The 23,879-nt window shown below is 35.8% G+C and overlaps 1 protein-coding gene across 3 annotated transcripts in view; it reads left to right on the forward strand.

Moving 5' to 3' along the window:
- The window catches only part of PARPBP (PARP1 binding protein), a 69,510-nt gene that overhangs the window by 24,198 nt on the left and 21,433 nt on the right, over positions 1-23,879 (forward strand). For 2 of the 3 annotated variants that reach the window (XM_023188097.1, XM_023188173.1), the window contains exons 4-7: positions 441-548; positions 10,408-10,578; positions 11,708-11,862; positions 21,102-21,285. In XM_023188097.1, coding sequence (XP_023043865.1) covers positions 441-548; positions 10,408-10,578; positions 11,708-11,862; positions 21,102-21,285 — 618 coding nt within the window. Of the gene's footprint in view, positions 1-440; positions 549-10,407; positions 10,891-11,707; positions 11,863-21,101; positions 21,286-23,879 lie in introns of those variants that run through there. The other variant, XM_023188260.2, reaches the window with a different exon arrangement.

Below are 23,879 nucleotides of genomic sequence, written 5' to 3' on the forward strand. Positions count from 1 at the left end.
GGCTCAAGTAATCCTCCCAACTCAGCCTCTCAAGCAGCTGGGACTACAGGCACACGCCATCATGCCCAGCTACATTTTTGCAATTTTTGCATTTTTTGCAGAGACAGAGTTTCGTCATGCTGCCCAGGCTGGTCTTGAACGCCTGGGCTCAAGCAATCCACCTGCTTTGGCCTCACAAAGTGGTAGGATTACAGGTGTGAGCCACGGTACCTGACCCTAAACTTTTTCTTTACGGCAGTTATGTGGTCTTTATTTGTATAGCAGACCAGAAGAACCCATGGACAGTTACATTATGAAGTTTAATTATATGTATACTTGATGATTGCTAACAATTGTCAGGTAATACTCTGGACTGAAACATCAATGACACTGAGTAGAGCTTTATGTGAAGTAATTTTTATAGTCAGCATTTTATTAGTAATACCCTATATTTTCTACAGAGTCAACTACTGGATTTTCTGTCTGGCAAACAGTATGCAGTAGGTGATGAAACTGATCTTTCTATACCAGCATCACCAACGAATAAATACAAGCAGGATAATGAAAAGGTACTGATAAACTGTGAGTAAATTCAAGCAGACTGAATTTGGTAGTACCTTAAAGTTACTAATGCTTTGTAAAAATTTTTTTTACAAATCTTTAATTTGTTTAAAACTGTGTTCACAAAGAATAATACATTGGAGGCTGGTGAGAATGTGAAAAAAGAGTCTTTATGATTTGGGGCCAGAGTAACAGGCATTGAATAAAAATAGGTATCATTCAAAGTATCAGGAAAGTAATTGAAGGTCCAGTTTGTCAGAGTTCTTTGAATCTCTTTGATAAACTTCACATTTACTCTTTTAGATGGTTGATCCTTGGGAGAATGTGCTCAACTGAAAAATCTGGTCTATACCCTTTGCTGTAGTATAACTCATATATCAGGAGTTTGGATGATAGGGTTTGTCACATAAACCACCAAAAAGTAGTGCCACATACAAGTTTGGTTTAATATAATTTACCTTCAACTGAACACTATGCTGGGTACCTAATCATATGTGGTAACCACACTAACCGTAGTAGTAGTACTTATCAAAATGGGGACAAAACTATGACCTTTTTTCTCTCTTGCCCAAATTCCTATTTAAGGGGCCTGGGGAGTATATCTTCTAAACTGTAACATCTCACCAGTTGGGTTTTATTTAACCCTCTATAATGTGGTTTACTTTCCAACCTGACTGTGGCATAATATCACATGACAGATAGAGAAGGAAATAAAAATATTTTACCCCAAAATACATTTCTTTGCCATATTTTGAAATGGTCCTACAAAGCTGTCTTTTGTGGAGGAAAATTTGCGTTTGTAAAGGATCTTTATTAATGTAACTAAATCTTTCCCCTTCCAGGCCCTCCAAATCCTGAAGAGATAACTGAGAGTCTAGCACCTTTTAAAGGTCTAAATAGGAAGCATTTGCCATCTATTGTTTCTAAGGGTGGCCATCTATGAGACTTCATCTACATAATAAGAACCTTGGTCTTCACAATCCCATATCTTAAACCAGAGACTCCTTTCTACTGATTCCAGGTCTTTAGATAATAATTCTTTCAACCAATTGCTTGCCAACCAGAAAATCTTTGAATCTACCTATGACCTGTAAGCCCCATTTCAAGCTCTCCCACCTTTCCAGGCTGAACCAATGTTTACCTCACATGTACTGATTGATGTCTTATGTCTCTAAAACATACAAACACCAGCTACTCAGGAGGCTGAGGCAGGGGAATTGCTTGCACCAGGGAGGTGGAGGTTACAGTGAGCTGAGATCACACCACTGCACTCCAGCCTGGGCGACGGAGCAAGACTCCATCTCAAAAATAAAAACAAAAAACAAAAAAACATATAATCAAGCTATAACCCAACCACCTTGGGCACATGTTCTCAAGATCTCTTGAGAGTGCACCTCGGACCACTGAGAGACAGGACTAGCTGGATTTCCTAGGCCGACTAAGAATTCCTAAGCCCAGCTGGGAATGTGACCACATCCACCTTTAAACACGTGGTTTGCAACTTAGCTCACACTCGACCAATCAGGTAGTAAAGGGAGCTCACTAAAATGCTAATTAGGCTAAAACAGGAGGTAAAGAAATAGCCAATCATCTATAGCCTGAGAGCACAGTGGGAGGGACCAAGATGGGAATATAAACCCAGGCATTCGAGCAGGGAATGGCAACCCCTTTGGGTCCCCTCCCATTTTAGGGGAGCTCTGTATTCACTCTGTTAAATCTTGCAACTGCACACTCTTGTGGTCCATGTTTGTTATGGCTGGAGCTGAGCTTTCACTCGCCATCCACCACTGCTATTTGTCGCTGTTGCAGACCTGTTGCTGACTTCCACCTCTCCGGATCTGGCAGGGTGTCCACTGTGCTCCTGATCTAGTGAGGCACCCATTGCTGCTCCTGATTGGGCTAAAGGCTTGCCATTGTTCCTGCATGGCTAAGTACCCAGGTTCATCCCAACTGAGCTAAACACTAGTCACAGGGTTCCACGGTTCTCTTCCGTGACCCACGGCTTCTAATAGAGCTATAACACTCACTGCATGGCCCAAGATTCCATTCCTTGGAATCTGTGAGGCCAAGAACCCCAGATCAGAGAACAAGAGGTTTGTCACCACCTTGGAAGCGCCTACCACCATCTTGGGAGCTCTAAGAACAAGGACCGCCGGTAACACCATGATCACTCATATTTGGCTCAGAATAACCTTTTTAAATATTTTACAGGGTTTAACTCCTGGCAAAGTTTCTGTAATTAATAAAATCACATTGACAAGATGAGAATTTAAGAGTATTGAAAAAAGTAAAATTATATTAAACATTTTAATTATTTTTATTTTATTTATTTTGCTTATTATTACTTTTTTGAGGCAGAGGCTCACTGTGTTGCCCAGGCTGAAGTGCAGTGGCATTATCTCCACTCACTGAAACCTCTGCCTCCTGGGTTCAAGCGATCCTTCCACCTCAGCCTCCCAAGTAGCTGGGATTACAAGCGTGTGCCACCACGCCTGGCTGATTTTTGTATTTTTAGTAGAGACCAGGTTTTACCATGTTGGCTAGGCTGACTTTGAACCCCTGACCTCAGGTGATCTGCCTGCCTCCATCTCCCAAAGTGCTGGGATTTCGGGCATGAGCCACTGTGCCCAGCCAACGTATTTTAGAAATATGATATATAAAAGGTCTAGAATACATTTACTTCCAAAATCACCTGCTCCAGTAAGTTAAAACATTTGGTGAATTGCCTTCATATTTTGACAAACATTGCTGAGGTAGATTCTTCTATGTGTCCCATGTTAAATAGATCGCACTTAAAATATGTATTTTAGCAGTGCCCTCAAATACCTGTATGTCTCCTTCCTAGATTTAATGAAGTGTTTTATATGTGCATCTGATATTTTTTCTGTCATATTTGAAAGTAAGTTGCTGACATGTAGATCCATAAAATTCCTTAGCATACATTTCCTAAAAATAATGACATAACTGCAATATAATTATAATAAATAAGAAAACTTTAATAAGTATTTTCAAATATCATTTACTAACTTCCATATTTAAATTTCTCCATTTGTCCCCAAAATGGTTTTATGTCTCCTTAGACTCTTTTACTCTAGAAGAATTCCCCTAATCTTTTTTAAAAAAAATTTTCTGATTAATTCCTTGTGGTATTTATTTAACTTGTTTCTCTATTTGCTGTATTTCCAATAAACCGGAAGTGACATCTAAAATCTTGCTTAGATTTTGGTTTAGTATTTCCTAAGAAATACTTCTTAACGCATGCAGAGTATTTCATTTTTTGTCGTATTGGGAAACAAACTCAGGTTATCCTAAATTTCCAGGTCTCTCCAGTATAAAGATGTAGTTTTTCCTTTGCTGTCAGCAAAGATCTGTGAGGTGACACTTTGGCACTGTATAAATATCCTGTTTCCCAGTAACCTTTATCTAATGGTTTTAAGCATTGATGATCCCTGCTTGAATCAGTTATTTCTGTAGTGTCTATAGAATAGTGAGCTTCTAATTCTGTTATGTCTTTACATTAATTAATTGCCATTTCTCAGTAAAACTTTATTTTATCAAATGAGATGAAGTACTCCTTCTCTAAAAATCTCAGGGTAACTCCTTAATTGTCTACCAATTTAGGGGTTAGTGTAATAGTTATATATAATATAAGTAAATTAGATATTTATTCTTTTATAGTATTCCCTTTTGTGTATCTATTATATGGATTCATGAATTTACTTAGTATAAAATGAGTTACACTCATTAATCTTTGATGCTAAAATAGAGGAAGCTGCTTCAAGCAGGTTTTTGTGTGTTTTTTATATGCTCTAGTAGACTTTTCGAGCATTTTCCTCTTTTCTGGTACAAGAAAATATCCGAGCCCACCTGCCCAGACCTGGTTCCTTTTAGAGATTTCTCTTGCTTGAAATTAACTTTTCACTTACATTTCCTTTCTTTTCCCTCGATGCCCAAATCTTGACAAAGTGATTGCCAAATTGCCTGATCTTTTCTAAGTGGCACTTAAGCGGTGCATTTGTAAATCAAGAGGGTCGATCACTTAAAGATCTCTTGTATGTGCTAAAGATCTATCCTGTATGTGCTATAGGGAGGAAATTATAGTTGTTATATCTGTATTTTTTAAAGAGGAATGAACTAATTTGTATGTATGAAAAGAATTAAGCTTTTGGAACTTCAACTTATAAAGTTTAAAGGGGTATCTGTGACTAAAGATTATAAGCAAGTAGTTTCCTGATTTAAACAACACTGATAGTTTCATCGTGTTAATTCTCTAATTTCTCTCTTTTGCTTTCTTGGATTGTATTTTCTAATAGAATTTTATCTACTAGTTCAACTAATGGATTTGATTTTCTGAAGAGTATTAAATTGTCAGCCATCTTCTTAGCCATGCTTCTGTTACTTGCAGTTTCTAATTTTTCTTTTTACAAGGTCTTTTTGGAAGTCAATGTATTTCTTTTTTCCCCTCCGAGACAGAGCGTCACTCCGTCGCCCAGGCTGGAGTGCAGTGGCGCAATCTCAGTTCACTGCAACCTCCACCTCCTGGGTTCAAGCAATTCTCCTGCCTTAGCCTTCTGAGTAGCTGGGATTACAGGCACGTGCCACCACGCCCGGCTAATATTGTATTTTTAGTACAGATGGGGTTTCACCATGTTGGCCAGGCTGGTCTTGAACTCCTGAACTCGTGGTCCACCCACCTCGGCCTCCCAAAGGCTGAGATTACAGGCATGAGCCACCGTGTCCAGCCAAAAGCCAATGTATTTCTAATTAAAATCCTAATGTGAATTTTTGGGCTGCAGTCTTGCAAAGATATATTTTGACCATCAAATGTGTTTACTAATACGACACCAGAGTCTTCAAGTAGGTGAATGGATTGAATTTGAGAAACAATAGTTTTGGTTCCTTATTTTATTTTACTTCATTTTATTTTTCCTAAGGTACTAAACCATTGTTTTTAAAATTCTGAAGTAATGAAGGGAATAATAGAATAAAGGCCAAAAAAAAAAGAAAATCATCAGTTTAAAAAAAAATCTGAATATCTTAGTTTTTGTCCAACTTTTTTTTTGTCAGTATATATAAGCAGTTATGCTTTGGCAAACAAAAGTTAAAAAAAGACCGTGTATAAATTGTTAATCTTCTCAACTTAGAAGAACTGACTTTCTTCAAACTGAGGTTGAAAATCTGCCTCTCTCTCAGTAAGAAGAGATAGGAAAAGAAACTTGAAATTGTCAGAAAGCTTAAATAAAATTGACCAACTTCTAAACAAACATTGCAAATACTTTGTGGTATGGATAGAATCAGTTTATTAAACAAATAAACAGAACAGTATCCTTATTTTTGGTGTCTTGGTAAGGACTTCAATCTTGTGGATTTTTTCAATTTAGGCCCTTGCTCTTGGACATCATAACTGTACTTATGTGGACTGCTTTTCCAGGGAGCCTCTTTAAAACTCACTTGTAAATACAAGAGCAAGGAAACCATAACAACCATGTTATCTGACCATAATGATAGGGATAGATTTCCAATTGCAGCCATGAGTTAAACGAAACACTCTAACTGTGAGGACTCCAAGATGTTTTTCCCTTAAGTTTGCCTAACATCACAGATCAGAAGGACAAAATTTGCTAACCTTAAGGAGCAAGTTGTAGATGTGAGAGCTTAAGCCCTGGTTTTGTACCCATTCAGGATCAGGTATATACATATTTATTAAGTTCTTGTTATTTTTGAACAGTAGAAGCACAGTGACATAGATATTGCATTAAGTTAAATTTAGGGAAAGTTTCTGATTACAGTGTGAATATCACTTTTTCTCTGCTTTGATTTTTGGTAAATTGTGTTATTCTTCCCAAATGTCAAAGGAATTAAAAGAATTGTGTTTTAGACAGACTATTGCACTGTGAAGTTAAAATGGAAACTCATATTATAGACTTGTATAATTGATTTACTTGTATTGTGATTTACTGTGAAAATAAAGATAAAAGGACATTTGAAATATGAGCAGAGGCTGGTCACGGTGGCTCATGCCTGTAATCCCAGCATTTTGGGAGGCTAAGGCAGGCAGATCACCTGAGGTTGGGAGTTTGAGACCAGCCTGACCAACATGGAGAAACCCCGTCTCTACTAAAAATACAAAATTAGCCAGGCGTGGTGGCACATGCCTGTAATCCCAGCTATTTGGGAGGCTGAGGCAGGAGAATCACTTGAACTTGGGAGGCTGAGGTTGCGGTGAGTGGAGATCGTGTCATTGCACTCCAGCCTGGGCAACAAGAGCAAAACACCGTCTCAAAATAAAAAAAAATTAGAAAAAGAAAGAAATATAATCAGAAAACTATATTATACCTTATTTTATAAAATTTTAGGAGAAACTTTAAAGCTTATTTTTATTTGGTTGTGCCTTAGAATACCTTTCTTTGTAAGGCACCGTAATAAAAAAATAAGCATTTATTTTATCCCAGGTAAGTTTTTTTTTTCCTTTGGAAACAGTCTCATTCTGTCACCCAGGCTGGAGTGTAGTAGCACTATCTTGGCTCACTGCAACTTCTACCTCCCAGGTTCAAGTGATTCTTGTGCCACAGCCTCCCGAGTAGCTGGGATTACAGGTGTGTGCCACCACGTCCAGCTAATATTTTGTATTTTTAGCAGAGACAGGGTTTCGCTGTGTTGGCCAGGTGGGTCTTCAACTCTTGGCCTCAAGTGATCCACCTGCCTTGGTGTCCGTGTGGTGGGATTACAGGTGTGAGCCACCACACCAGCCTTAGGTAAGTTTTTCTTAATAGATTTTTAATTTTGAAATTTTTAAAAGGACAAATTATGTATTGATTTTTCTTTCATTCATCATTGAAAACTCATTGAGAACCTATTGAGTTTCATTGAATGAAAACTCATTGAGAACAAAAATAGATTGGTTACCTACTATAATGCGAGTCATTCCGTTAGCATCTAAGGACACATGATTTGCTCTCATGGAACTCATAAAGTAATATGAGGATTAAGAAACGTTATCAGAAAGTGGCTAGGCACAGTGGCTCATGCGTGTAATCCCAGCACTTTGGGAGGTCAAGGCAGGAGGATCACTTGAGCCCAGGAGTTCAAGATTAGCCTGGACAACAGAGTGAAATATTGTCTCCATAAAAAAATATTAAAAAGGAAAGTATCAGGAAGTGTTAATACCTACGCAGAGAATTATAATAGGGTGATATGCAGAGTTATCACAGGATGGCTGGAAAGAGAATACATGAATGTCTACTTTAGATTGGGGAATCAGGGAGCATCTCTGAAATGGAAACATTGAGTTAGTATATTTAATATGCAAGGAAAAATCTTTCTCATGGTTAATCTTTAAACTTTGTTTTCTTGTAATTAATTTTGCTTCAGTTCTATCTCAAGTCCATATTTAAAGCAATGCTTTCCTGTCCAGTGAAGTTTTTCTTTTAAATTGACCCTGATTGCCTCCTACGTTTCAAGAATCATTTTCTACATGGAAATTTAAATAGTCAAAATATATTATCTTTTGAATTTCTTTTAAGATGTATATGCTTAATAATTATTTAAGAGACTTGCTAAGGATTTGTAATTTTTTATTGCTGCTTTTTTTAGTTTCTTTGATGCTTCAAAAATTTAAAATGTGATTAGATTGAATATGATGAAATTTTAGTTTTAATAAGAGAAATATTTTCTTAGCATTTACAGATGATAAATTCCTGGGACATTAGTTGTGACTGAAATTACTGAAGGATTTTTGAATTTCATGTGTTTTGGGTAGGAATCGAGTTTAGAGTTTGTGAGTCTGTTATCTGAAGGAGTAGGCAAGAAGATGATTTCAAGTGGACAGTTTGGGAACAACATTTAAGAATTAGAAACAGGGTTCTAGAGCAGAAGGTGGGATGGAAGTAGTTGAGAAGGCAAAAATAGGAAGAAAATTCTATGTGAAAAATTTAATTTTGAGCTGCTCATGGTGGCTCACGCCTGTATTCCCAGCGCTTTGGGAGGTCGAGGCGGAAGGATCACTGGAGCCCAGGAGTTCCCAGGAGTTCAACACCAACCTGGGCAACATAGTGGGACCTTGTCTCTACAAAAAATAAAAAAGTTTAGCTGCTTGTGATAGCACACGCCTGTAATCCTAGCTACTAGGGAGGCTGAAGCAGGAGGGTCACGTAAGCCTGGGAGGTTGAAGTTGCAGTGTGCCCTGATTGTGCTACTGCACTCCAGCCTAACAGCAAGACTCTGTTTCCAAAAAAAAAAAAAAAGAAAAGAAAAAAAAAAAAAAAAGAAATTGATTTTGATGAAATCCAATTTATCTTTTTTTTTTTTTCCCTTTTCTGATTGTGCTTCTGGTGTCTTATGTAAGAACTCTTTGCCTTATTCCAGGTCATGAATAATTTCTATTACATTTTCTTTTAAAAGTTTAATAGTTTATATTGTACATTTATAGACTTATGATCCACTTTGAGTTTACTTTTATAAAAGGTGTGAAGTTTAAGTTGAAGTTCATGTGTTTTGCATATGGATGACCAATTGCTCCAACACCAATTATTGAAAAGACTGTCTTTTCTTCATTGTTCCTTTTGCACATTTGTGAAAAATCAGATTGCTCTATTTGTGTTGGTGTATTTCTGCACCCTATTCTGTTCCATTGAGCCGAGTGTTCTTTTGTAAATACTACTCTATCTTAATTATTGTAATTGTATAGTAATTTAGATTGCTTCTCAGCATGTTTAATATACTGTTCCAATATCATCTGGCCTACATACTTCTGGATGATTTGTTAGCCTTATTATTGTTCCTCTGTAGGTAATGTGTCATTTTGTGCTGGCTGCACTCAAGATTTTTTCTTACTTTTGGTTGTCAGAGTTTGTATACATTTTGTTTGGTTTTCCTACTTATATAGCTTATTCGATCTATAAATTAATGTTTTCTACTAAATTTGGGATGCTTTCGGACAAAATTTCTTCATATGTTTTTTCTACCCTTTTCACTTCTCTTCAGGGATTCCAATTACATGTATGTTTGACTTCTTAAATTGTCTCATAAATCCCTTTGGTTCTTTCATCTTTTTTTGTTGCTGTTGTTCTCTTTCGTTTTTCAGATTTGGTAATAGCTATTGGTTTGTCTATAAGTTCACCAATACTTTCTTCTACTCTCTCCAAGTTGCTGTTGAACCCATCAAGCAAATTTTGTTTTACTTATTGTACTTTTCATTTCCAGAATTTATTTTGTCCACTTTACTGTTGACATTCCAACTCTGTTAATTTGTTGATAACAGATATTCTTTTAATTCATTGAACATATTTCCTTTTAATATCTTGAACATAATTCATAATAACTGCCTTGATGTTTTTCTGCTAAACTCGGCATCTAGGTCTTCTTGGTAGCAATTTCTATTGACTACTTTTTACCCTGAGTAGTGGGTCACACCTTTTTTCTTCGTTTATTGATTTTTGGATGAAAACTGGATATTATAGGTAATATTTTATAACAACTCTGGATTTCTTTATGTTCTTCTGAGAAATATTGTGTTTTTGTGCTAGTGGGCAACTGACTTGCCTGGATTCCAACTTAATACTCTGTCTCTATTCTATGTTGGTATGCAATTGCTGATATCTGTTCTTGTGTCTTCCTTTGCTGCTTTTTTTTAGCTGGATTTTTGTAGGTCTCCCCTCTGCCTGCCAAATTTGGTAGTCAGTCAAGAATTTGGGGAGAGATGGAGTTTATTGATTGTCCAACCTGTTTTTATATGGCAGTTCTCTTTTTCTAAAGAGTTAAGTGAGGTATTGTGATTGAATGATTATATACATTTTTACTGCATATGAAAAAGATTATGGATTTAGAAAAATTGCAATAAAGAAATTAACTGAATATTTTATTGCACAGGTGCAGCTGCTAGCAAGGAAAATCATCTTTTCATATTTAAACCTGCTAGTAAATTCAAAGAATGACCTGGCTGTGGCTCATATTCTCAATATTCCTGATAGAGGACTAGGAAGAGAAGCCTTCACTGATTTGAAACATGCTGCTCGAGAGAAACAAATGTCTATCTTTTTGGTATGGATGTGTGACATGTTCAAAATTAAGACTCCTTGCACAGTGGATCCATGTATCCTAATATGCTTGTAACTAGGATGAAACAACTTTTAAGTGGTTAATTTATGTTCTACCTCTGTATTTGAAAATCCATGGTATTTTAATTTTTTACCATATCCTTCAAGTTTGGTAAAGGAGAATTTCTCTAAAGCAGTGTTTCCTTACATATGTTCTGTATAGTGCTGGCCCTGATAAATTCTCTGTGAATAAATGTTTCCAATGTCAAAACGTTTCCGTTAAATGTTCTTTGAATAAATATTTCCAAGGGCAAAATGTTTAGAAGTAGTATATACCCTTATTCGTTATACATAGTCCATGATTGTCTATAAGAGCTCTGAGGAAGTCCTGCCATAAAGAAATCTGCTTGTAGCCAATTAAGCTTGTTATTTAATCTGTTGTTTCCTAATTTATTTGACCATGGAACTTTCCCCTAAATGACTGACATTTCATAGGATTTGTCTTTCTGAAAATGTACCTTGGAACATTTCATCTTTGATTGAAACACTATTATGTACAGCTATCACATATGTATTTTTATCATTGTAAGGACAAGCCTTTTGAACTAAACATGATCCCAGGATGGGAAAGCTGGATGGAACTTAGTGATTATCTAGTCTATATTTTTATTTTACAAATAGAGAGACTGAGGTTTGGAAGTGTTAAATTGCCCAACCAGTTCACCTGTTTAACACAACAGATCAGTTGACACTAAAAATTCCCTTGTTCCATATAACATTTTCAATAGCTAGTAGTCAACTATATTAGAATATATTCATAAATGAGTTATTGATAGTCAATAATACATTCTAATTAATACACTTTAACTCTTAATTTGTCCTCTAACTCAGCTTCTCAGTCTCTATCTGCAGCTGGGTGTCATTGCCACCACACTTGCTAGCATGAATTCTGCATGGCATTTGTTTCTTTGGTTATTTGCTTCTGACTCAACGTGTGTCATGAGCCATAAAGTGTGCTTCCCTTTTAACTGTATAACCAGAATTATATAGATTTACTTAGCTTTATGAAGTAAATTACAGTTTTAATTTAATAAATCACTGGACATAACTTATTCATTTGTTTTAATTCATAGGTGGCCACGTCATTTATTAGAACAATAGAGCTTGGAGGGAAAGGTTATGCACCACCACCATCAGATCCTTTAAGGACACATGTAAAGGGATTGTCTAATTTTATTAATTTCATTGACAAATTAGATGAGATTCTTGGAGAAATACCAAACCCAAGGTAATGACTTTTGATATATTACAAATATGTTATTAATCTATCTTTAAAACTTTATAGAATTGGGTAGAGATAAGAGATATTGAAATGACCAAGCATCAGACCAAACGGTGGGGAGAAGAAAGAAAATCTGTATGAATAAATTACAATCATATGACCTTACCTCCTAAGTTTCTGCCTGTGATTCTGAGTTTTTGCCAAAGTCAAAAGTCATGTCCATACTAAATTGATTAGAGAAGAGAGTTAGCATTTATTTTTATCGGATGAAATAGATTTTTGAGGACTGGAAATGAGCAAACAGATAATTTCTGTATATGTATTTAGCCGTAAAGGAAACTGATATCAAGAATGAGTAAGAAAATTAACAAAGATATGAAATCCCTATTCTATTTTCTATTATTTTTCATTTTCTTATGTGCAAATCTTTGGTTCAGCTGGGATTTGTTTTTATATGACATTGGAGGTAAGAGATTTTTAAAAATCTGATAGACCCCCATTTATAATATTGGTGTATTAAGTGGTGAGTACGTCTTGGGGGCAGAAGTGGATTGTATTTGCTAGCAATCATGGTGGATTGTTGTCAATTTGCTTGGTATCCTGTAACATAAATAAACATAATAAAAATAGGTGATATTTATTGAACACTTGTTATATGTCAGACATTGTGCTAAGTTCTTTACTCAGATTATCATTTGATCATTACAACAACCTGACTTGATAGATACTATTACTATCCCTAATTTAGAGGTGAAGAAATTAAAACACAGACATCAAGTAACTTGCCCTAGGTTATATTAAGTAGCAGAGTAGGGATCTGAACACAGTCAGTTCTGACCCTGGCATCCATTCTGTTAATGACTATATCTTGTTCCATGAAACTTCATTCCATTCTAAGATTCTAAGAAGGATTTTTTTCAGGGTTTTATTCTGAATTGCATTCTGTCTTCTCATATGGATATCCATTACAAAGAAGTAAACTTGGAAAAGGGTTTTGAAAATAACTTAGAGACAAAATAAGTGACATCTTCTAAACTTCCAGATAATATATTGGGGGCCATTTCTATTGAAATATCATATATTTAATTTTAAAACATTTTTTGGTAAGGCAATATAGATATATTTTGTTAAAGTCAAGTGATACTACAGTCATCTGCAGTTTTTTCCCTTGAAGATATTCCTTCTGGAGAGTCCCCTGTCGTCTTTATTCAGTCTTTGCTTTTGCTTGCTGGGCCTGTGTCAGAGTGACAACCATGAACCTTCATCCTCACCTTGTGAAACAGTCTCTGCCTCTTTCCTGACTCTTATGACTTTACTTTTAATTCTTAAACCCCTTATTTTGCTCAAGTAGCTTTCTCAGAAAAAGTAAATGGTAAGCAAATATTTTTATGTTAGTCTCACATTTGATTGTATATGATTTTATGTCATGTTTCATTTATTTCTCTAAGATTATTATATTTAATGTAAAAATATTGTTATCTGCTTCCTGAATGGTCTTTGTTTTATCTAAATTGGATGCTTTTCTGTTTTTTACTTTCTTTCTTTTGCCCTCTTTCATGGTAGAGGTGTTCCCACAATGTGTGCAGATTCTGAACTGTCCTTTCATATTTAAGAGTGAGGCCGTATACAGCTGATTAGTAGCTCTGTATAGTGGGCTTATTTATAGCATGCTGCCCAGTTGGCCTTTTTGTTGGGGACTTACTCTCCAAATGTCAGTAACTTTAGATCTTTTCTTCGGGACTTTCCCAAAAATTTCCACAGAGGAATCTTTTAATCTCTGAAAGCTATAAATCTGGCTAGCAATATTCTGGGATTTGAGATAGGTCCAGGTTGATGTTGAGTCTCACGGTTCCGTATGTAGACTTACTCAATTCCTTTGTTTTTGGTCCTGCTGCCCCTGGGTCTGGACCCTCTCTTAGTTTCTTTAGAACAGTCCTGCTTCCCATGCTGAGGTGGGAGAGGAGCGCTATCCTGACTGCTCAGAATAGAGAGAGAATGGGGGTATAATATTCCTTATGGAGACTGTCAACTAGCTCTTCTGTTTTCAACCCCATCTTTACATAGCCTTCAGTACTGCCTTCAATTTCTGATTAATTTCTGAGTTTACTTCTTACTGATGTTCCTCGTAGCGGTTACTTAGGTTTTAGCTTTTGTATTCTGGGTAGTCAGTTATGACTCAACCATCTGTTTTCATTTTTTTGTACTTTCATGAAGTGCCTCTACTCTCATCAGCTGTTTTGTTTCCTCTCTCATTCTCTTTTTCTTCATAGATGGAAACTTTTTTGTTTTTTGCTTTTTTGTCATTTTAGTGAAGTTTCGTGAAAGAGCAGAGATATATGTGTATGTTCTATCCAATATGGTTTGTTATAATTACATTCCTTTTGGAGGAATTTCTGGTTGTGGTCAACAGGGTAGAAGTATATTTATTTTAGAGGCATGCAGGGTGAGGGAATAGACTTCTTCAACTTAGCAGCCATTTATTTTGGATATCCCATGTGGTTATAATGAACAAGTATCGTTTAGAGAAGGTCTTGAGGAAGTGAGTATCTAAATAGTGAATGTCTTCAATTGGGTGGCTGAATAGTCCACTTGAGCAATTTTTGTTCTCTTTTTTGTGGTGATTTGTTTATTTATTTTTGTTCTATAGTAGTTATAGGTTTGTTCTATAAATAAAAAAGTAAAAGTATTAAAACTAAAAACATATACATTATGCATATCATAATAGATATTAATAGAAGGTATACAGAGGAAAGGGCAATTGACTTGGTTTGTGGGAGCCAGGGATAAGGGTGTCAAGAATGCTTATCTGGATGGGTGTTACAGTTAAGCCTAATTTTGAAGGATGAACTTGAAGGAGTTAACTGGACATGGTGGGTGGGAAAGTGGATAACCCATTTGGACATTGCTTCACTGGTTATTCATTTTACCTTATAATTTCAACCTCTCCCTTTACTAGTACTTTAGCCACAGTCTATAAGCTTATAAGAAAAAAACAATAAACTGTCTTCTCTGTTTCTTCCAGTTCCTTCTCCTTCCATTTACAGCTCAAATTCTTAAAGAAAATACTTTCTATTTTTCTGATTCCCTCTTTGTAATTATTTAATGTATATTTCTCAATAGACAGTAAACTCAATGAGAGTTTATTGGTTTTCTTCACTAATATTCCCTAGCCCTAGCACAATTTTTGCCAGAATAGACAGTCAATATTTATTTGATTGTCTGTACTTGACTGATTTATACTCCTTCACTTTTTCCCTCTACTGAAGCTATTCTGCCAGTGGTCACTTGTGATCTTCTAATTGTCATAGTCTGTGGTCTCTTTTGAGTCTCCAAATTTAGTCATTTCCTACTGGAACTCTTTTTTCCTATAACTTCTGAGATGTCATTCTCTTATTTTCCACCGACCTCTTCTACTATATATATGCAAATTCTTCTAAATCTATATTTCAGTGAAATTTGAACCTCTTTCCTGAGTTTCAGAAACATATCCTCAGCTATCTTTAAGATGGTGCCTCACAGGCAACTCATGTGTCCTAAACTAAATTTTCATCTTTCTTTGCAAAACTGCTTCTCCTCCTGAAGTGATGAAGCCTGTCTCCCAGCTCCCAAACAAGAATCTGGGGCATATCCTAAATGCATTCACTCAGTAAGATCCGTCACTTTTTCTTACTTCACATATTTTATGTTCTTTCTCCTCATCTCTTCCTATAGCTACCATTTTATTTCCAGTGTTTACTGTTTCAGACTTTCATCCTTTGTTGCCTGGACCTTTTCATATGCCACCGAGTTGTCTATTCTGCCTCCAGTCTTAAGTTGCCCTGTCCTGTCGTCTTCATTGCTGCCAGAGTGATTTTTCTGAAACAGCTAAATGTTACTCCCATAATTAAAACTTTTCAGTGATGCCATATTTGGTACAGGATAAAACTCCAGGAACCTCAATATAATACACAAAACTGTCTATGCTCTCACTCCTGTCCATCTCTCACTCTGGCCTCTTTATCCTCCTCGTCTCTCTCAACCTTAAAACTTAGAGATAAAAATGTATTTAGCTCTTGTATCTAAGGAAAAGTTTATACTACTTATTTAAAAATTACAGTAATCTTTGAGCCCAAGGAAGGGTGGGATAGACAGACTGGCAAGAAATAAAGAAAAGGAATTGATTCTTACACTCATCGCCTCACTGCCAGCTTTTCATGAGGCCATCTTAGCTATAGGTGGCTGCATTTCTACACTTTGCCAGTAGGTGACACCATAAAATGCATAGTGTACTTTCACCTGAAAGATGTCTTGAATGAGATGTTTCAAGTTATATCCTGTTGTTTAGAAGTTGAAAATTCTGTATTTCACATTTATCACACAACTTTCGAATGCACATTTACATTATACTGTCATGCACCATGACGAGAATATGCTCTGAGAAATGCATTGTTAGGCAATTTAATCATTGTACAAACATCATAGCCTGTGCTTACACAAACCTGGATGGTATAGCCTGCCACACACACAGGCTATATGGCATAGCCTGTTGCTGCTAGGCTACAAACCTGTATGGCCTGTTAACTGTATCAGATACTGTAGACAATTGTAACACAATGGTATTTGTGTGGCTAAGCATATCTAAACATTGAAAAGGTCCTGTTCAGAATGCAGTATAAAACATAAACATAGATACGCATAGGGTACTTGCCATGACTGGAGTTTGCAGCACTTGAAGTTGCTCTGGATGAGTTGAGTCTTGTAGACTTTATACACATTATAAACCTAGACCACACTAAATTTACAGAGCAAATTTTTCTTTCTTCAAGAATAAATTACTGTTAGCTTGCTCTAACTTTGTGAACTTTAAACTTTTTTGACTATGAATTTTTTAAAATTTTGAAACTTTTTGACTCTTGTAATAACACTTAGCTTAAAACACAAATACATTGTCCAGCTGTACAAATTTTTTTCTCTGTATCCTTATTCTATATGCTTTTCTCTCTTTAAAGTTTTTTTTTTTTTTTTTTTTTTTTTGCTTTTTAAACTTTTTTGTTTAAAATTAAGACACAAACATACACATTAGCCTAGGTCTATACAGGGTCAGGATTATCAATATGACTGTCTTCCACCTCCACATCTTGTCCCACTGGAAGATCTTCAGGAGCAATAACACCCCTGGAGGTGTCATCTCCTATAGTCACAACACCTTCTTCAGGAATACCTCCTGAAGGACCTGCCTGAGGCTATTTCACAGTTAGTGTTTTTTTTTTCTTAATAAGTAGAAGGAGTACACTCTAAAATAATGATAAAAGGTATAGCAAATACATAAACCAGTAAGATAGTCATTTATTATAATGACCAAGTATTACGTATTAAACATAATTATATGCACTATACTATTATATGATTGGCAGCACGGTAGGTTTGTTTACACAAATATCACCACAAACATGCGAGTGATATGTTGAGCTATGATGCTACGATGTTACATCACTAGGTGATAGGAATTTTTCAGCTCCATTATAATATTATGGGACTACCATCGTATATGTGGTCTGTTGCTAACCATAATGTTATTATGTAGCACATAACTATGTATATTGGACTAAATATACATGTATGGAGTGTTAAATCTCATTGAAATTATTCAGTCTAATCTCCTAATGTTAACATTTTTCTTGTTTAAAATATTTAAGAAATACTTTTCATACATTTTATGTGGCACCTTTAATTACATTTAATTTTTAAAGGTGAAATTTACTTCAACAAATAGTTATCAAATTCTTGAGTGTGGTATGGAAAAAGCAGTCACTTTATTTAGGAAAGTGAAGATAGTCAGTAATTACGTTAAAGTATTACCAATCATTTGCCTGTATTATTGCTTAGTGTTCTCTTCCAGTTACTTTATTTTGGTACAAGCTTGGGGATTCGGTTCTGCTTTTCATCAGCAGCCTCGTGTTTCTCTTTCTGCCCTAGGGCACTGGTGTGATGCAGTTAGGAGTTAGGAGCTCAGTTTGCCTCTTTCTCATCTAAATTCTCCTATTAATGTTTATCCAGAATCGCTGTAATATATCTTCTGGGAAGCACTCCTGAATACCTCCTCCTTCTCTCTACTTCTCCACTCAAACTTGTCTATACTTTCAGTAGTTCATTGTATCATAATCACTTGTGAGCTCTTAAAGAGAAAGATTTTTTTCATTTTTGTATTGCCAGTGAACAGCATAAATATCCTGATGTCATTTTAGTTAAAACTTCTGGAATTTCTAGGCCCTAGAAGCAAGGATTTGAATTAAGCCACTGTGTTGCTGAACAGATATTAGAAGCCAACCTAATGGTGGCTCTAGAAGTGAGTATATAGTAATAGAGTAGTCAGAGCACTACTGTTTGGGGTATTTTGCCATGGGTTCAAAATGTTGACCTTGGCAAGTCTCTGAAATACAAGTCTTATTTTTTCCTAAATACAATTCAGCCAGTGAATTACATCATCTTTAAAATTTAGCATTTTTGTCTTGTAGAAGGAATGAGAAAAAGAGGTCAAAGGTGACTTTCCTAATATCATTTGAAGCATATTTTTTCTTCTTATAATTGGCACTAAGACACTTGCAGATTTTATTAACCATTTGAATCTTTTCCAAAACTCTTTTCTATTAGAGATTAATTCCCAGGAAAAACATATAATGTTAATTATGTTTTTCATTTTGGCTACATTTCATCCAGTTCACAGCTGAAAAACGAAGTCCTCATATATGTGAAAGAATTCCTAGGGTCTACTCAGACTTCTGATTACAGAAGTATGGCAGACTAGGCCCCCAGATTGATTCTTCCATTGAAAATAATTAATAATGTTGGATAGTATATTTCAAAAATGCTTCTTAAATGCATTGGTGAGTAGGCAAATGTAATGAAAATACAGGTCAAAAATAGGTGAAGGAGGAAAGCCAGAGAGGCAAGTCAAGAAGGGAAGCCAGCTTTTAGCCCAGGAACTGGCCCGCATGGGGAGATAAATAGGAAACACATACCCACTCTACAGGGCGAATCCCTCAGTGTAAAAATAAACTAAGAATAAGGGCTTTAATTTGACAAAAGTGTTTCTATAGAAACCTAGTTAATGTTAAAATGTTTTAGCATTCTGCTTAAGAATAAGACAAGAGTACCTGCTGTCATCATTTCTTTTCAACATAGCATGAGATGTCCAATTCAGTGTAGTAAGACAAAAAGAAATAGATATAACAATTGAAAAGATAAAATTCTATTTGATGATAATATGACTAATTATATAGAAAACTCCAAGAATCTAAAGGCAAATCATTACAACTGGCAGTACAGTTTAAGAGTGTTGCTGGACACAAGGCCAATAAACAAAATGCAGTTGGATTTCTGTATCATTACTAAACAGAAGGATTTAAAAAAAAAAGCCTCAAAAATATCAAATACATAGAATAAATCTAGTAAAAACCATACTAGCTTATTCTCCCTTGAAAGGTTCAGACTGAATGTGAAAGTCCCTGCTTGTCCTCTTCCACCTTGCTGCTAGCCCCGAGCTTTGTATCCTGATCACAGTGTTACTAGAGATGTTTGTCCTCAGGATGATATCCTGCTGGCTTACTATGCACAGCTTTCAACTTACCATGCCAGGTCTGGTTGGTTTCTTTTTGAGGGAGAGATTGGGTGGTACTTGAAGATTTTTGTCTATTCAGTGATATGTTCTTCAGGGTATCTAGTATGCCATTGTGTAAGTAGACACCGCCTACGTACTTTTGGATTGCAGATAATAATATGAATAGTAAAATATATATCATTTCTCTTACTATTAAAAACTTTAGATTGTTGCATGTGATAGTATTCATTTATTCAACAAACATACGTCAATCATCTCTTCTGTGTGCCAGATGTAAACTGACAGTATGAAGATTAGTAAAATATGATTGCTTTCTCAAGGAGCTGATTTTTTCATGACTTTTTTCTCACCCTTGCCTAATCATAAGAATCACCTGTGGTACTTTTAAAACAATGCAAACATTCAGTGGTCTTCTCTGGAGATTGTAATTCCATGGGATGGGATCTGGAGTTGATGTTTTAAACAAATGCTGGATATGAGTCTGATGATCAGGAAAATACATTGTCATCATACACTAAGTCTCTCTGCAGTTTTCTTCTAACTTTCCTCTTCTATCTGGACCAGCTATTTAAATATTTCTAGCTTGTTAGGGAACATGGCATTTCTGTAAAACATACAATCTGGCAATAAGGCAGCGAGAGTGAAAACTTCATTTCATAATTTCCTTTATGCCTCTACAAAAGAGAAGTTCAATAGCATACCCAAGGTTGAAAGTGGCAGAGCTGTGATGTGGGCTCAGGCAGCCTGACTTCAAGGTCTGTAGTCAGACTACACCAGTTTCTCATTTGGCATTGTGCAGCCTTTCCAGTGATACCTCTAGGGATGGGATTGCCTGGCTTTAAAAGAGAATCCTCTTCTATTGGACACACCTCATTTCTTCCTTAAAATGGACCAGAATCCTTCCTCTTATATGTTTCTCACCTTTAGAGCAGAAGCTGCAACCCAAACTCTTAGATTTAGGTGTGGTATAACGAAATATCAGTTTCTGGTTTTTAAAAATACTTATCTGTTGGCCATAGTTGGTCCAGTTTCTTCTTTGCTTTAGGTCAGTACTAACTTGCTTAGTTTCCTCTTCCATATAATAAGCTTTTACTTATTAGAATGCAATATCATGTTTTTCAGATCAGTTTCCTTCCTCCTTGTCTCTTCCCTCACACAGAACACCATGTGTTCTTGGACAAACCATTTAACCTTTATGGGACTCAATTTTCTCATTTGTGATTTAGGGATAATAATACCAACTTACTGAATTGGTTTTAAGATTAAATGAATGTAAGAGTCTAGGTATTCGATGAGAGGTAACTGTTTTTGTTATTTTAGTTGTATCTAAAGGTATGTATTTTAAATATTTTGAATGTATACAACCACTTCCAAACCTGTTATATTTCACATATAACTAAATTATTTCCCTTCAGCTTTCAAATCAAGGAAGAAGAAACTTATTGAAATTACTTGCTTTTAGACAAACTTTTAAATTTTGTTTCTAATGGTCCTCATCTTTTTCTTAAATGCTTTAACTTTTGATTTATAAGATCAAAGCTATATTCTTTGAAAAGTGTTGATTAACTCTGAAAATTATATTTGCAAGTCTGTAAGCATATTGTCATTTGCAATACTTTTATAGAGGCAATCTTATTTCTACTTTCAGCATTGCAGGGGGGCAAATACTGTCAGTGATAAAGATGCAGCTGATTAAAGGCCGGAACAGCAGGGATCCTTTTTACAAAGCAATAGAGGAAGTTGCTCAGGATTTGGATTTGAGGATTAAAAATATTATCAATTCTCAAGAAGGTGTTGTAGCTGTTAGCACCACTGACATCAGTCCTGCTCGGGTAATGAGCTTTTTATTTTTCATTATCCTTTTTTACAAATCATTATCCTTCTATTTATTGTAGAAATGGTTTATTATTGCTACTTAAGTCAGAAGAGTGTGTTTCCTGTGTTCTAAAATGATGTTGAAAATGTAAGTTTCTCAATAGGATTATGTAGGATTATATGTTCAACTTGGGTAAATTATCACATATTTGGGCCGAATTTCTGAATTTGTTAAAGTAAGGCATAGGGTAATCTCTGGTATGCCTTTTAGTACTAAAAACTTAAAATTCTTGATGGATATTAAGGTGTTTTATGGTGTTTTTCTATAAATATTGTTTTTTTTCTTTTTTGAGACAGAGTTTCACTCTTGTAACCCAGGCTGTAGTGCAGTGGCACGATCTTGGCTCACTGCAATCTCCACCTCCTGGGTTCAAGCGATTCTCTCACCTCGGCCTCCGGAGTAGGTGGAATTACAGGCGCCTGCCACCATGCCCGGCTAATTTTTTGTATTTTTAGTAGAGATGGGGTTTCACTATGTTGGCCAGGCTAGTCTCAAACTCCTGACCTCATGATCTGCCCACCTCAGCCTCCCAAAGTGCTGGGATTATAGGCGTGAGCCACCACGCCTGGCCAAAATATTCTTATAAACAATTACTTTCCCATTTACTCAGACATAAAATAAGAGCCTTTTTTTTCTGACTTTAATACTAAGCCTTGTATTAGGACAGCAGTCCTGTTAGAAATTGCTTCCATTCAGCAGTTTACTTTTCTTTTATAAATCTCTGTCTCTTATTTTCTACCTCCATTCTCAGCCTACTGAAACCTGTACCTGGCAATTTTTAAACCATATATTCCCAGAACATTTACCTATTCTTAATTTTTTTACACAGATAATTAAATAGAATAGATTCTAACCCACAGAATTATAAGAGAAATTGACTACTGTGTTTTTAGAAGAGAATTTTAGAGTAGTATAGTTCATTTATTGCAGTTTCTTCAATTTTTCTGACAGCCCCTTTTTATTAGGTGTGATTATGGTAGCCAGTGTATGAAGAAAGACTTTTGCTTAATTTTTATTATTTATCATTCATTCATTCATTCATTCACTCACAGCCCTCTAGGACCACTTTTAGCTATTTTTCTATAAGAATGCTTGTTTTTAGATTTACTTTGAAGGTGGGGTAGATTCAATGTTGTTGCCCTGTGTGTTTCATGGGTGTTAACACTTCCTGGTGAATAGTTTGGCTCAAATGACAACCAGGTTATTACTGTAAATATCAATCAGGATCTGTCAGCTCAAATAATTAGCAACATCAATTGTTTCCATTTCTTGGCAGAAGAAATAAAGATACCAAAAGTCTTGTTCTTAATTTCGTGTTTTCAACCAAATCAGAGATCTTTGGAAAATATGATCAAATAGTATTCATGAAGTTACTATTAAGCAATACGGAATTCTCTGGTACTAATGAAAAATATGTGTGAAGCACCAGATTGTGATAGGCAATTTGTTATAATTCCAGTGGAGCTATATACATTATAGTTCACCTGGTAGCCCGAGTCTGCCAAGAGAGAAAGAAGGCCAAGACGATACTGATGAAAGCCGAAGCAACTGGCACAGCTTCCAACAGATGTCCCAGAAGATGTAGCTTTGATATCTAGGTATAATGTCCACCAACCCTCTGGGTTAGGCATTATCATTGCCTCTATTTCGTCAGGGAGTTTAAGTAGAGAGGTCCAGCACCTTCTCCAGAGCTATACAGGATATATGACTAAGAAGTTGGTATCAAATCTAGCCAGAAATGCCTTCAGAGTTTGTGCTTACATGTATCTATAGATAATATTTTATTATTATGTATTTTATTTTATTCTATCTAGTCATGAAGTTTTTTTCAACTTTCCCTTTTTAATCTGCTTTATCTCTATTACTACTATCTTAGTTCAGAACTCTCTACTTCTAAACTGGTCTACTGTAGTCTTTAATTTGTGACCTGTCTCCAGATTTGATAACATTCATATCTCACAATATGTTTTACACATTGCCATCGCTGATTCTTTAAAATCTAAATAGGATCATTTTACTTCCTTGCTTAATAAAGCAAGAGATTTTTCCTCTGTAACAGACTGGCTTGTAACTTCTTGGCATGATATACAAAGTTTCCCAGGCTCATCTCATATCACTTCCTCCCTTTTACCTTATTCTTCAGCCATGCCATGCTACCTGGTCCCTGAAAGTACCATGCTCTCTTCTTCCTCTGAGTGCCTCCTCCTCTATGGAATCATCTTTGATGCCAGGATACATTGGTCACTTCTTTTGTACTCCTACTGTACTGTGCATACACTTATTAGAAATAGCACTTAGCATTCTGTAATGCAATTGTCAGTTACTTGTTTATCTTATCAAGGAAACTATGGGTTCCTTGAAGGCAGTGGTTGTCACCTTTGGAGCCTTAGCTTTAAACACAGTGCTTGGGACGTAATATATACTTATCAATGATCATTGAATGAATGAATGTCAACTAGCTTTTCATTTTTGCATTTGATCTTTACAGTCATCCATGGGGCCTGTATTCAGATGGCCAAAACCTCATACTTCTTTGGCATAAGAGAGAAA

The sequence above is a fragment of the Piliocolobus tephrosceles genome, chromosome 10, assembly GCF_002776525.5.
Source record: "Piliocolobus tephrosceles isolate RC106 chromosome 10, ASM277652v3, whole genome shotgun sequence".
Lineage (NCBI taxonomy): Eukaryota > Metazoa > Chordata > Mammalia > Primates > Cercopithecidae > Piliocolobus > Piliocolobus tephrosceles.